The 16,415-nt window shown below is 39.7% G+C and overlaps 1 protein-coding gene across 1 annotated transcript in view; it reads right to left on the bottom strand.

The window, feature by feature from the left end:
- LOC132987024 (transmembrane protein 163a-like) overlaps nucleotides 1–16,415 on the bottom strand; it is a 74,927-nt gene that overhangs the window by 4,763 nt on the left and 53,749 nt on the right. Inside the window, exons 3-7 of the mRNA XM_061053790.1 lie at nucleotides 14,348–14,391; nucleotides 12,735–12,826; nucleotides 9,054–9,150; nucleotides 1,867–1,978; nucleotides 68–209 (exon numbers count right to left, since the gene is read on the bottom strand). Coding sequence (XP_060909773.1) covers nucleotides 68–209; nucleotides 1,867–1,978; nucleotides 9,054–9,150; nucleotides 12,735–12,826; nucleotides 14,348–14,391 — 487 coding nt within the window. The remainder of the gene's footprint in view (nucleotides 1–67; nucleotides 210–1,866; nucleotides 1,979–9,053; nucleotides 9,151–12,734; nucleotides 12,827–14,347; nucleotides 14,392–16,415) is intronic.

Raw genomic sequence — 16,415 nt, forward strand, 5'->3', positions numbered from 1 at the left:
AACTTTGATTGGTATGATACAATATTTAAAATCATGAGTTCAAGGACGAGTAGAAAGGATCTCTTACTTGACACCATATGCCAAAATGGTGAGTCCGATAAGAACTCCAATTGTACCATCCAGAAACCAGACGTCAGTATCATGCTTGAAGACTTCAGCGCTGATCAGAATGGAAAATCCCATAATAGCTCCTACCAGAGAGTTAAACCCTGAAAAACACAAAAAATATGAAAATGTCATATTTAAGTTATTGCTACTGAATTACAACAGATTTATGCAGATCTTATCTGACCAATGCATGAAGTTGAGCATAATCTGTTTATCGCACAACTCTGAATTAGGGTTGGCTGTTAAAGAAATAGTCACATAACACATTTGAGGTACTTTTTTTCCGCTATCAAGATGGCTAGAGGATGATGGAAACAGTGACCATTATTCTGACGTTAAGAAAAGGGGCCTATGAATTGTGGTAAAATGACCAAGGTGTGAAGCTAATTCTGTTGACAAGTTATAATAATTTTCCGGTAGGTGTTACCATTAAGCTAACATACTAAAATATGCATCCTGAATCATCATTAAGAAATTGCACTCCACCTGGAGAAACATGCGACTACTTCTTTTTAGCTGGCTGCAGTAACTCCCTTAAGTTCTTTTGTCAAGGTGAGGTCACAAAGCAAGCTGATCAAAAGATGCCAGTTAACAGTGAAGCTGTTTCCCCTTGTTTCCAATCTACATGGTAAACTAAACATATCGGCTACTGTCTGTATCAGCTCATATTTGCTGTATGGACTAAGAGTAGTATCAAATTGTAAAATAAAAACAAACAACCCAACATTATGGATTAGAACTTTTACCTCATTCATAGATGGCAGACCAGAAACATTAACATGTAGAAGTCTTATATAACCTTTAAGCATGAATGGCTATAGCTAAATTAAGTGTTGACTACACCTCCTGTATATGAGCTATGCTGTAGCTGCTGATGTTATTTTATAATTACATTTCTCCTTGTGTGAAAGCCAGCACACTGGGTTATTTGTCCGCCTGCAGTAAGTGTATAGTCTTGTGGGAAATAAATCCAGGCTCCAAGAACAGCAACCTCAGGTTTATTGGATTGATGCCCCGTGTGTTCTGAGACCTGGGAATAGCAGTGTGTGTGTGTGTGTGTGTGTGTGTGTGTGTGTGTGTGTGTGTGTGTGTGTGTGTGTGTGTGTGTGTGTGTGTGTGTGTGTGTGTGTGTGTGTGTGTGTGTGCGTGCGTGCACATGTGCCTGTGTCTATGGCCAACCAGTGGGGTCATAACCTATTAGTTCTCTCTGTTCAGTTGAGAGAGCAACTTAATCCAACACAGAAATAAATATACAAACAATGTTTTGGGGTTTTAGTGATGATGCTGTGTTTTTGTTTCCTTCTTGATTTCATAAATTTTATACTTAATTCAGTATCAGTGTATTTATGTTTTATGCTTCTGTATTCTCCTACTTTTACAACAACAACATTTAATGATTAATAGCTTCTAATAACATGCAGAATAACGCACACTTAAATGTGATTTATTGTTACAGTAAATTGTCCAACAAACAGTAGATAAAAAAGTAAAAATTGCTCTCTAGACTGGCTAAACCACTGACTGCTTCAATGTCCTCAGTGCTGTTTTGCTTAAAAAATTACTGCTTATGTATAAAAATATTTTACCTTTAATACTTTAGGTACATTTGTTACTATGTTCATACATAGTGGTGTTGCTAGTTGCATTTAAGTAAAGAATCAGAATACATTGTGCCACTTTTTGCAGAACTTCAATGTTATCAAGATAATTCAAGTGTGTGTGTGTGTGTGTGCGCGTGTGTGTGTGTTTGTACTCTACCGTCAGTGATGAGTGCACGGCTAGTTAGCACTCTCCCTAGCCAGAACTTGACTACAGCCAGCAGCGAACACGTGAACCCGCTCACTATAGACACACTGTACAGGAAGTCATCCTAGAAAAGCAAACAAACAGGGAAGACAAAATTAAAAAAAACAAAAAAAACAGCCGGTCATTTTTGCATTTGTGTCATAAATTGTGTTAAAACATGTGCATAAACCATTTAAAGAGGAGAAAGATAAAGAGTACAAACAGACGCAAAAAAAAAAAGCTTCACGTTATCTTTAGAGCAGACACTAAGAGCATTAGCAGGCAGACAGAATGACCCAAAAAGATTTCGTCAGCTCAAACATTAATAATACAGACATGCTTGACTTGGTGCATCAACCCAAGGTCATACAGATGACGCCTCTAAGTGAAGCCAAGGTCTGGTGTTTTCAAATTCAGTCTCAAACAGACTCAGCAAAAAATAGAACTTGACCCCAGAGTGTCTCTTTTTCTGAATTAATTGGACCCAACAGGGGAAGGGAAAAGAACAAGAGAATCTTGGTACAATGAGAGAAATTCAGCTTTATTTTTTTTTCAGACAACACCTTTTTTTTTTTTTTTTTTTAAAGGATGGAGCAGAAACCAGGATTCTTATACTGAGCAGATGAGTTGATGAGTAGCAGGTGTGTGATCCGGCAAGGTGGGCTGCCCACTGCACACCCACGCAAGTCACAGAACCCCCCACCACCCACTGCACGGGTGGGTGGTGGGGGGGTTCTGTGACTTGCTCAAAGGCAGTGAAGGGGCACCTCTCCAGCTACCAGACAACTTTCCAGACTTCGTCCACATCTGGATTTGAGCCTGTAACCCTCCAGTTCCCAACCCAAGTCCCTTTTTCTTAAAATATCGGTCAGGACTTTTTTATGACTTATTTTTATGATTGGGGCGCCAGATAGCCTAGCGGTTGCGCGCCCCATGTGTAGAGGCAATAGACCTCATCACAGCAGCTGTGGGTTCAAATCCGACCTCGGCCATTTAATGCATTTCATCCCCCACTCTCTCCACCCAACATTTCCTGTCTCGCTTCAGCTATACTATCCAATAAAGGCAAAAAGCCACACAAAATAAGAAATGCAAATAATTGCTGTTCAGTTTGCAGCTAAATAAGATTTATGTCACTTATGATGCTTTTTTCCAACACGCACAGCTACAGAGCTGCACAAAATCAACTATCTTACTGTATTTAATTTATCATGATAACATAACTGTCTTTAGTATCTCAGGTTTAAATATTAAATACAACTAATTGCAGTGTTTTCATACATGTACCTCACTGCTTTTTACTGATAGTTACTGTCTGCAATGCACCTTCAAGTTTTTCCCTCATGTACATACAGTGAGTATATATCACACTCACTGTTCTCTCTGTGTGTACATACACTTTTTACCTTTCACAGGATTATTAATTTTTTCTATTGATCCCTTTTTTACATACAGAAATATATATTTTTTATTTGTTCAGCATCTTGAGCATGATGCAACAGAATTTCGTTCTACTCTTTACCTGTCTGGTAGAGAGTCAGACTGACAATAAAGGACACTTGAAATCTGAATCTTAATTTTTCGCCAGGAATCCAATTTTGGATATGCCCACGAAACTTTGGCTGGGACTGATAATAAATGAGGTTGAAACAGTTTTTCTCAAATGTAAAATAACTTGCTCATGATGTTACTATAAAACATTTAAGAAATAGTGACATCCTTTTGTTTGTCAACTACTCACATATTAATTGACATGCTGCCCTCAATGCTCAATACAAAAGTAATGATAAAGAGTGCCTCGGCCCTTGCCTGTGCTGCTTTTACAAGCCTGGGTAGCATAAAATGGCCTGATTTGATTGGTCAAGACCTCACACTATGACAGCAGGAAAATTACAATGTCTTTACATTTTTTAAGGGGGAAACTATTTTGGTGTGAAATGGCATTCAAATATCAAATAGGAATCTATAAACATATAAGTAAGGAAAATATCTTCTCCAAGTCATAAGGGCGGGCCAACAGCACAAGTGGGCGGGCCCAGGCCCTTAAGGCCCATCCATAACTCCGAGCCTGCTTTAAAGTGCTCTTTCCTTTAATGTTATACTCTTTATGTTACAGAGGTTGCTGTTGCAGTTTATGCATGTATTTTTTTTGCATCAGTGTTTGTTATCCTCTCTGCATGCAGCACAGAGGCAGGTACAGCCAATCTCAAGACTCTATGTTTAATCAGGCACTTGACACAGACAGCCTGCCATGAGAGCAGCAACCCAGGACGTGATGGGAATCAGGATACCTGATTTTCTTCATCTCTCTGTCCACTTGATGGGATTTTACAGCCGTGTTCCCCAAGGTAACAACACTTTACAGTATTGATGCTGTGTTGCTTCTGTTCAATTTACATCAGGACAGGAAATCTTTCCAAAGTAGAGTCGATAACACCTTCAAACATCCAATTCAAACAGCAGATTCTACCTCCCCTCCTCTAAAAAGTTCAGTTTTCATCATTCATTCCTGCCTCTTTCAGCCACACATGCTGTTCTGCAAACATATAAAAAGAGAACACATAAACAGATCACTGCTGGTATGATAAATCACCTCTGACTGCTGTTTGATGAAGACCTGAGTGAAAGAGCTTGTTTCTGCCAAAAGAGCCAAAAGGTGGATACACAGAGAGAAAGAGAGAGAGATGCTATGAATGACAAATATGAGAGTCTGAAAGCAGCAAAGCAGAGAACACAGTCATTGTAATGGAGGCAGACAGGTGCACTTTTAGGGAGAGGTTACAGAAAGAGACAGGGATAATGATGAGAGAGGAGGGAAATTAGGATAGGATACGGGTAGATGGGACAGAAAAAAGAGAAGAAAGGTTAAAGAGGGAGAAAATAGGCAGAAATTAGATAAAAAATATATGAAACTATCCTTTATCATCCTGAATATCCAATTTCAGCCAAGCCTAGCAGTCAGTGACAATATTTTACATAAAAAGACAGAGCCAGATGCTTCAGATCACTCTTACGCAAACTAATCAATCAGATGTTGCCAATAATAATCCAGCATATGACAGTACAGAATCTTTATTTGCATGTTTTTACACAACATTGATCAGAGGACAAATACATACAAAGCGCTGCTCAAAAGTTTTGAAGGTGAAACAGATAGACCCGGGTTTAGGTTGTATGTACAATTCTTTGCAGGAAAACCATCAACTTTATTCAAAATGAAAGAGAAGCAGAAACCAGGTGAGGCAGTGGATGTTGAAAAACGAGGGAATAAGACGGGGAAGAGAAGAGGGAGAATGTCAAAGAGACAGGCAGTGGTAATAGGCTCTTGCTGGTGTCAGGAAACTCCTCTGAGACCTAACATCCAGAGTTTCCATTAACATAATGGCACTGGAGCATCAAACACAGTCTGCAGAGTGGCTGCTGCTGCCTTCAAACCTGCTTCAGCTTCAGTCTCTTGACTTGATCTCCTTTGATTTGTGGTCAAGGGGGCTTTAGTGAGTCATGTTTCACACTATAGAAGATGCACTTAAAAATGATCAAGACACACACTTGGTTCGTCGGCATCCTTCACTCATTATATTCACAAAAAAGCCAACACACTGTTTTTCTGTTTTATCTTCACTTTACCTTCACCAACGCTAATCCCTTGTTCCTCACTTTGTTAAAATGTTCTGCTGAGCTATGCTGTGTATGTGTGTTTTCTAGCTAAGTTGTAGCTAACTTCTGTCAGTAACCTACATTGGAAATGCTGCAAGCGCAGTACTATTAAATAATGGGGCGGCGTTAGCTCAGTCTGTAGGGACTTGGGTTGGGAACTGGAGGGTTACAGGCTCAAATCCAGATGTGGACAAAGTCTGGAAAGTTGTCTGGTAGCTGGAGAGGTGCCCCTTCACTGCCCTTGAGCAAGTCACAGAACCCCCCCCCCCCCCCACCACCACCCACCCGTGCAGTGGGCAGCCCACCCTGCCGGATCACACACCTGCTACTCATCAACTCATCTGCTCAGTATAAGAATCCTGGTTTCTGCTCCATCCTCTGCCTGTGTCTGTCTACTCAGTGGCAGTGTTTATCAGCTGCTCTGTGCAGTTTTGTCAGAGTTTATTTCATTGTGTTTTTCCAGTGTTTGACTTCACCTGCATACAGCTCAACTCTGAAGATCACCAAGTCAAACAACAGAACATCAGTGTCAAAAGTCACTCAGACTCATTCACTCAGACCAAACTAGCCAGCCAGTCAGTCCAGCCTCCTGCCAGACCTCTGCCCTGAAAAATATCTACTTCAAACCTTCACATTGCATCTGTATCCACTTCTGGGTTCATATCTAACAACAAGTATTAATGATTATAAATGTCAAGGCCTACATCCTCATTGAATAGTTTATGAAACAGAAAGCTACGACTATAAACCAACTCAATGTAAAGTACTTTTTAAAAAAAGTTAAAAACTGGAGCATAAATGAGCAGGTAAAAATGTTATGCACTACTTTTGCCACTTTACTTGCAGATTTTTCTTCTTCTGTACATGCATCCTATGGAGTAATGACCACCAGAGGTACTATGGACAAATGTTATATCACTATGTGTGTTGTCTGTATCCAGATGGACACCAATAAGTATGCACACAATCCGTATTAAAGTACATCATTCTGATTGAGGATTTTAACCCTCTTCCATCAATCATTGGTATAAGCCAAGAAAGGAAGGTATCCATGCAAAGCCAAGGAACAAGAAGACTGCTAGCAGGTCTGAATGTATTAAAATAAAATCTGCTTTTCACAAATTGTTCATTTATGATGGGAAGAAAATGTATTCAACATTTTGTGTAAGGCCTCCGGAGTACAGACAACACATTTTTGTCTGTTTATAGGAAAACTCCACAGGGTGCTTTTAAGATCCTCCTTGATGTTGTTAAAGAGCCCGACAGTCTCAAAATTTCCTCTCAGCTCACTGCTGTTCTGAAACTCGAAAATAAACTGAGCCGAGCATGAAAACATCAACAGTCAAATGCAGAGATATTTTGGGATTTTAGTGCAATGCTTGCCTGTGACCAAATCCTGCTTCAGAGAACTTAATACTTTGAAACTACACTGATGGAAACTTAAAATTGGACTAATTGTTTTTTGTTTTTTTTTGTGGAGAATACAAATCTGGCTGTTCTCTCTTGTTATTAAAATGGACAGATGGTGGAGGTTAAATCATTTATAAATCAAATGGGATGATTCAAATCACAGGACTGGAAAGGATGCCGTGGACACGCCCCAAACACTGTGACGATAGCAGAGCTGGGCCGTACCTCAGCAACAAAAAGACGGGAGTATTTTGGGACCTTATTCATAGTCTTAACACCTCCAGAGAGACGTACAGAGGGGAGGGTGATGTTGACATTAAAAAGAAAGTGTGCGTGCGTGTCTGTGTCGAAGAGTCAAAAAGTCAGGTGCAGGGAGAGGAAAACTCTGACGTCAAACGAGCCACAGCAGAGGGCTAAAAAAAGATACCTCCTCACCAACATCAATGGTGTGTGTGTGTGTGTGTGTGTGTGTGTGTGTGTGTATTTGTGCATCGCTCTCTGTGTACATGTATTATATGTTATATTCATCCTATTTGAGCATGTATGTGGGGCTCCAGGCACCTGGAAATTGTCATTTGATTGTGTTTGTGGCCTGTGTTGTTATTGTGTGAACATGTGTGCAAGGATGTAGTGTGATCTAGACTGCTACATGCACACATGCACCTGTTTTTAAACAGAAACACATTGTTCGTATTGTTGGGGGACTTGCAGCAGCTACTGAGAGTATTTTTCTCAAAATATGAAGCCCAAACTCAATGTGATTTTTTAACAGCTGCACTGTGTTGCATTGGTAAACTAAAATAGATTTTGAACTTCATTTAAATGAAAATAAGCAAATGTATTTTGCAGAATCCGAACTGACAGACAAATACTTAAACCCAGGTTTACCCTAACCCTAACCCAGGTTTGCCCTAACCCTAACCCAGGTTTACCCTAACCCTAACCCTAACCCAGGTTTACCCTAACTCATTGCCAGTGGCGATTCTAGAGTCTGTCAGAGGGCAAGCATCGTGGTTGAGAAAACTGAATCGTGTCAGAAGAATCAAAGTATTATATTTAATTGTTTTGAGATAGTTTTGTCCTACAGCGCAGGAGTCCCCAAACTTTTCAGCTTGCGACCGCCAAAATAAGAGTGACTAAGGACCCCAACTGTTCCTTGAAGTGGTTTAGGTGTACAACACTAACAGGCTGATCCAAAGACTGGTAACACAAAAGAACAACACAAAACTAATACTTTTTTGTATCTATTTGTACTATAATGGGTCTAACGTCAATCCATCCATTATCTATACCGCTTTTCCTGTTGCGGGGGCTGTCATTAAGCGAGAAGCGGGTTACACCCTGCACAGTTCACCAGTCAATCACAGGGCTGACATATTAAGACAGACAATCAGCCACACTCACATTCACACCTACGGCAAATTAAGAGTCACCAATTGACCCGAGCATGTCTTTGGAGTGTGGGAGGAAGCCGGCGAGAACCCACACATGCACGGGGGCAACAGCGCTAACCACTGCACCACTGTGTAGCTCATTTGGAAGTTATCTCCTCACTTTGGGAACCACTGCAATAGCATATAACACACATTCTTCAAAACTCTGGCAGAAGGTTCTGGTGCTTTGGTGAGAATTCCGTCGATGCCAGTCTTCACATCACTCTATACCTTCTGTTTTATATGTGGACACACATGTTCATACATTACCACTTTATAGAGTCAGTCTACGGATTTTACAAACACAAGGAATGACTTATGATAAGATTCACTTCACAGCATGTATGATCTATTTCTTAGAAGCTTTGCCTTTGGAGAAGCTTCTGAAAAATGGTATATGAAAGATTTTGAGTTTGAAGTAGAGGAGGAGGTGATCAAATGAGAGGCTCAACTGAGTTCCATAATTGGATTTGTAGGATGCAGCCTTTCTAAAGCTTGATGGAAATCAGCAATTCAACATATGTATCTTGTGAATCAGTCTTTAGTTCCACAGAGGTCTTGTGTTTGCACATTTTTAAGCATGAAACATTAATAATGTTTAATATCATTAATAGAATTCCCATGAAGAGTGCCGTGTTGTTTGTCTGTGTGTAGTCTTACCACTTCTGGTGGCATCCTCGTTGCCAAGTTATGGATGGCCTTTCCCAGGATGCACAGGGAGGAGAGGACGAACAAAACTCCTAGAACGACACATGCTCTGCAGAAACACAGACAAACACAGAGCAGTATGAGTTAGCTGCAGTGAGTGTGACCACTTTGCCAATCCTGCCACAGGGAAGTTTTGGAAAACTCAACACTTTCTTCCAGTTCTTGTTTCTTCTTCTTGCATTGAATCAGGGTCATTTAAAATGTCCCTTCTGCAGCACAGGATAAATTTTAAAAAATGTCAAAGTATTCCAAACAAGATGGTCTAAAGTAGCCGTCTGCAGTTTTTTTTTTATATCTTTGAAATGTTAAAGGAACATTTTATCAGAAAATCAAAAGATATTCAGCTGTTAACAACTTCTGCCCACTGGCTTTAATCACAACCAAATTAACAGAACTTTGAAAATAATATATTGTCATGATTTACTCTTGCTTTAACTGTTTATTCCTAGTTTTTTTTGTTGTTTCTTGTTTTATTTTGTCATTTTTTATCATTGTGTCTCTCTAATTCCTGGGTGTATTTTCCTGTTCATATGTTCTTGCTCTTGAGTTTAGTCTTTAGTGTTTCCTGTTTTATATTGTAGTTTTTGCCCTTCAGTGTTTCTGGTCTAGGGTTACTTCCTCTCGTCTGGTTCCCTTCCTTCTTGATTGTCCTTATTATCCTCACCTGTGTCTCGTTAGTCTCACCTGTGTTTGATTGCCCCCTGTATTTAGTCTCTGGCTGTTTTCAAAGCTGCTTATTATACTATTAATATGTAATGATTTGGCCAAAATGCAGTATGGTGAAGGTTTATTATGTATGAAAAAAGTTTTAGAGATAACAAAATTAAGGTTTGCATCTGTCTGGGATACAGGTTGCTCATGCACACTTCATCATTTTGCATCATTACAAAAAGATAGAATCATCACTTCAATATAGCTGGATCATTTATTTCTTCAGACAAATCTACTACATGAGCCTGAATTACAATATGTGCATCCTCTCTATCTCACTGCAGAACAGAGAGACAAGGCGATTTGTCTCAGAATATATTTTGGTATTTACATGAAGCAAAATCTGTTTGCAGAGCCAGACGCAAAATGTGAAACAGGGTGGATTATGTAGCTTGATTATACATACTGTAGGTGTGTTTTGCACATAACATGTTGAACCCAATCAGAGTGTCAGCTCTCATTCCCTTTAAGAGCCAGATGCAGGCTGGCACGTTGCTATTTACAAGGTGGATGTCAGTTTGTATTCTGAGGTAGACCGAACTCTGGTCGGCTCATTTAAGTTCCTTTACTGATGGTAGTTGGTCTCAATGAAACAATAATAACTTGGTGAGAGAGAAAAATAACTTTCAAGATCTGCACAATTTTCGAAGAAACACTTGGAAAGACCTCAGTGTCAGGATCGGAAGTTTCGGCTATACAATGGAAATAAAATGCACCAAGCATGCATGCATTGACAAAACTGTCAAGTGCCAACTGACAAGCAGCTATTGCCAAATCATAAATAGCTGAATAAAGCTTTGGAACATATTTAAGGTTCCTAAATCTCCGTCCCAGACAGTCCTTATGTATGCATCCTATTTCTGTGTCTCTTATTCTCCTGTGTCTATTCTGTCAGTGAGACATTCTGTTGCCCCAAAGTCTCACTGTGGTCTTACAACATTTTTGTTTAACTTTTTTCCAGCATTATAGTATTAGTCAAGCCATATCTGGGAATCCTATGAGGGGTGGGCCAAAAGTTTGGCATGAACCAGAAAAAATAACCCCACCCAAAACTGGAAAACTTCTAGTAAATCTATAACTCTGAAACACATGGTCTCACTTGTGGCTTCAGTGTGTGGACATGTTTGTTGTTGTAAAGATTGTGTATATGTGTGTATACATGGGCTATGAGTGTTGCGTCCCTGTAGTGGATTTCTCTACACAAGGTGAGGAAAAACAATTTACGAACATTCAGTCTTTGTGTGTATTTGTGTGTCTATAAACAGATGCTTAAGTATCAACTTGCTCTTTATCATGTGTGACACCCCTGAGCTAAGCAGAGGTGCTTTTGATAAAGACTCTGAGTAACCTGACAGCCACCTATCGTTTCCAGCTGATCTACAGCTGTTCTAAAACTGGTGTGCTAACAGGCTTGTTATTAGCAGATATGCACAGACACAGAGCAGGGGCGTGTCCAGAGGGGTGGCCAGGGCCATCCCAGAAATGTGATTGGCCACCCCAGGTGCCACTCCAACACTTCTGAACTGATTGGCTATTATCCCCGTCAGAGGCAGGACTCATGTTAAAACCAACTATTAGGATATTTTTTTGCAAAGGCTGCTAGTATTTTTCTTTTCATATCAATGTAGCATGTTTTCTTTTGTTTTTACATTAAACTGTTAATAGAAACATTGCACCTCTATTTCATAAGACATACATCTACAAACATACATCTTCTTTTAGTGTCATTAAAAAGTTACGCTAATCTCGCCATTTTATTGTGTTATGAAGTACATATCATTGGTGAGGTTAGAAAGGGTTAATGGTTCATATTTATAGTTTGTGTTTGTGTACACATCACACTTCAGGCCACCCCTGTATACTGTAAGTTAGTGCCACAGTTGGGCCACCCCAGTCAAAAACGTCTGCACACGCCCCTGCAGATGAGTCACATTGTTCAGTTCATGTAATTATTTGCCTCCTTCCCACCTTCTAATAAAGACATTAAAGAATCAGATATTTCCAGCTGCATGCTCAACATAACTAAGGGCCTTTTAATACGCGGCTTCACATCCTCAGAACCAATGATTTGGCTGTATTCTTTCAGCATATTTCTTTCTTTTTTCACCATAACTGGGACAATAAAACATGGAGTGTGGGCAAGTAGATACAGAAAAACAATATCTCAACCTTGCAAGCACAACATTTTTTTTCCCACCCTATCTATTTCAGTCCCCATATCTCAGCTGAATCCCTACAGTATGAGAGATCATAAACAAGAACTTACCACCACCATCAAAACATGAAATATAGAAATAGCTTTGCAAAGATGGGTTTCATACCACTAATAGAGTTCACAGACTTGGATACTTTAACCCAGGGGGACACAGGAGCTTTTGTGGAGTGCTCCAGGAGGAGCAAAACCCCCCAAAGAATTTATTTTTGTCATCTAACTGTCTTTTTTTTCCATCTCTTCTCCTGGTTGCATCTAGGCTAGGAACACCTGAGAGACAACTGTGCGCTAAGTTTCCACTTTCCTTCGCTAAGTCTTATTAGTCTAAACAGGCCAGGAGAAATTACCTGTTTAACTCTATTATCCAATCCCCTCCTAAATCTATTCATCATTATCCACTAAATGCTTTCATCACATCAATAAAACTTTAATCACCATTTGTTGTGGCACATTCTTTCATTTGTGAAACCAGGCATTTAATTACTGTCTAAAATTATTAATGCCATCATTTATATTAATCATCAATATCTCAAACAATATGCAAAACTAGACTCAGATGCTGAATCTTTTGAATCATTAAAAAAAAAAAAAAATCAGGGGGTTACTGTCTGACTTTGGTGCAAGAGGAGGAAAGTATCCTCAAGCTGCATCACACGGCATCATTAATCACACATTAATTAAACTCAGCAGGATGTTTTTTCCATACTCACATATACTCTCTGTGCGCAGAGTGCACAGCTGCTGCATTGCTGTAGCGCCAGATGACAATGAATGATGATACAACGTCCAGCGTGGCATCAAACTACAACAGAAACAGACATGAGAGGTTGTATCGTTACAAGGTCTTAATAAATCAGACTTTTTTTTAAACCTTAGCTGCAGCACCGATTAACACAAAGAGGAAATATTTTTCAAAAAGCAGCTTCATAAACCATATGATATTTTGAACCTTGTACTTCAAAATCAATTGCATATGATACAATGTGCTTACATGTTTCCATATCACTGCTATTTTAATGCTTAAAAACGACATGCACAACCATTCTCTTACAAACCTCATGTGTGCTGACATTATGTTGCAAGTATCACAATCATTTCTTTGGTATTGAACTGCAAAAAGTAAAATTTTAGATAGTGTATTTGTCTAATGTCAAGTCAAAAAATAATAATCTCATTACAAATATTGTAAGCCAAAACAACTACCTAAATTAGTCAACTAATCTCATTTCAAGACACTTATTACTTATAATTAGCTTGCTGCATTGGAAAATTATTTTTACTCATTACAAGCAATTCAAGCTTTCATTTTTGTCTTTTATATCTGAAAACAACAAGTTTATCTGGACCCACTCTAATTTGATCAGAACAGTCAAGACAAACTCAAATTCAAATATTGTGACAAATACAGATGTAACTAATTGCAGGTAAGAATATAGGAACGGATACATAAAATACTGAAGACAGTTCAGATCTCATCTGGCACCTTTAAATCTCCACGTAATGCTAAACTACAAATCATACAGGGGCTGCTTGAAGATCGAGAGGCTGTCTATATCTACTTCTATATTGCGCCAGGTGTGGCTTGTGACAAACATTCTTATCAATATAATAAATGACTTTTTTGACTATATTTCTCAGTTTTTCTGTCTCAGAAAAGACTTGAGAAAGTCGTTTGACCCCTGAAGCTACATGGTGAACTGTGACAGGAGTTTTAAAGAGTACCTGTAAATCTAAAATAAAATGCCAGCTTTCATCCTAATAGCTTCTAACACTATGGGGGGATCAGTTGCTGAGATCTGTCCCCTTTGTGCTGGGTTATATCATTTCATAGTCTCATTGAAGCTTTAATAAAACTTCCATAGACAGCAGAGCACTTGCTAATTAAAATACAATCTCTACCAAAAAAGATAGCGAGCACTGCAGATTATAGTTTATAACATTTTTAATCAAATTATGTTAATCAAGCTTCCCTCTCTGGGGTTATGGATACCTTCATTTTCACTTGAAGTCTGGGGGGACTGAAGTCTGTTTTTTTTTTTTTTTTAAACTAATCACACTCTAAGTCATTTCTTCTAAATAATAAGTAGAGATAGGAAGCTTTATTTGGGTGGAACCAGATGATATTTTTAGGAACCACAGAGGCATTGAGATATTACACCTTTTGCTCTATGGCCAGTCTCTGTTCTTGACTTGTTACCTTGGAGATAAAGGGACCAATGACACTTTAGTACCAGAATTCATTAATAAATCACAGAGCCTGAATTTATGACTAATTGATCAATGGAAATAATGGGGGGGAGTAGGAAATGGAGGTGGGACTCACGGCAAATCCAAAGGCTGATGCGCTGTGTCTCATGAATGATACAGCTGTGGAGAGAGAGAGAGAGAGGGAGAGAGAGAGAGAGAGCAGAAAAAGAGTGAATGAGAGTGAGAGAGAAAGAGAGAGACAGAGAGAGAGAGGCAAAGAGAGGGAGAGAGAGCATTTAGTTTTAATGTCACTGGTCAGTTCAGTGGTATAGTTATGTGACATTAGTTATGGACAGTTAGTAATATGGCTGAGTACATTGAGAATATAATTAATGTCACATATTTTCAGATGCATTAATTATACACATTACTGTTTTAGGGTGGAAAATGAGTGCGGCAGTAGCTCAGTCTGTAGGGACTGAGGGTCGCCGGATCAAGTCCAAATACGGACCACAGTATGGAAATGTGTCTGGTTGCTGGAGAGGCGCCAGTTGTCTGCCTGAGTAGTGCCGAGGTGACCTTGAGCCCCCAACAGCTCAGGGGCGCCCCTTCTCAATCTGACATCTTTCCATTAACACATGTCCATAGGTTATGTTTGTGCATGTGTGTACTGCAAGCCTTTGTGTGTGAGTAGCATGCATATAACAACCAGTTTAATTATGACTGAAAATTTGTGGAAATACTTGAGGGGGTTGTTTATACAGGCAGCTCAGCTTATACACCACTGTAAGCCTAGAAAGATGAATTCCGTACTCATCTGTTTTCTAATGCTTTCATTGAAAAATACGCAGTAACCCTTTACTTGAAGTTGACATAGATTTAACATAATCTGTGTCTCATGTATGCAATTCATGATTTCTTACACGCCAACGACTTGACTTTTTAGGGTGAGATACAGGCCGTTCAACCACACACTTCCACGCCATGTATTCGACATGCAGCAGACAGTTTTTCAGATTTTAGTCAACTATTCAATCGGTTTTAAAATCTTAGTCCACACTTTAATCTATATAGTTGACCTGACCAAGCCAACGAATCCAAGTGGGACATGTATGGGCTTAACCTGCTTAGGTGGACATTGGCTCAGCCTGGGCTGTGGTTGGTGTCATGTAATTTCAACTGCAAGCAATGTACTGTCTTGAAAGAAGGTTTTAGAGATTTAACCCAGAAATAATGGACAGGTCCCCAGTGGGTCACATTCTACCCATATGGGCAGCGTTTGGAGCCCAGCTTTGGCCTTCCATCAACTCATCTGGGGCAAACCAACAGTGGAATTCCACCAAAACTTGGGACAACACTGGCTGGGTCCAGGTTACGTATCCAATTTTGGGACCCACATTGGTCTGCACGCTGTAGTGAATAGACTGAGTTAAGTGTATGATGCCAGAAGGCTGATAAAAAAAGGATGTGTCTAATTGTAGCTATTTCTATTTTTCTTAACTCAGGGGTTAAACTGGGTAGAAAAATGGTACCGGGTTTACAGGACATACAATGACCTACAACTGTGATACAATGAATCTCCATGGACGTGAAGAGAGGCAGGACCCAACATTTTGTCTTCTACAGAAACATTTGCTGACACAACCTTGGCATTTAATGACTTTTTTAGGTGAGGCACTACTATTTTAACACTTTCTGAAGACTCCAGCCTGGCTGGAAGCATCAAAGTTTACAGAGTGGCAAAGAGGGTATGCTGTTCTTTCATTGCAGTGCAGTCCTTGTCTGGCACACCTGTGCTGTTATTTTACCCTTCTGCCTGTCCTTGTGTTACTGTCTCTCTTTGGCTTTCTCCCTCTGTGTTTTTAGTCTCAGGGGACAGCCTTTCAGCAGTTGAATCACCATGGTAACAGGAGATATGAGGCCAAGCTGGGAGTTGGTATGAACTACAGGGTTTTCATCTTCATCCTCTCTTTTCCCCGCCATCTTCATTTTTAGTCTCCTTCCCAGCCTTTTCTCCTGTCCTCCCTTTCCTGTCAGACTCAAATTTTGACATCCAAGTGACACAAACATCGTCCTTTCCCCTCTGTCCCAGTGCCTCTTGTCACATCCTTGACTGGTGGCCTTTTAGCCTGCTTGGTTTTTCATTCATTATGAGAGCTCACTACTCCACAACAGCAGACCCAGAATGACGCTGCAATTGGCCA

Source organism: Labrus mixtus, chromosome 13 (genome assembly GCF_963584025.1).
Source record: "Labrus mixtus chromosome 13, fLabMix1.1, whole genome shotgun sequence".
In the NCBI taxonomy this organism is placed as follows: Eukaryota; Metazoa; Chordata; class Actinopteri; order Labriformes; family Labridae; genus Labrus; species Labrus mixtus.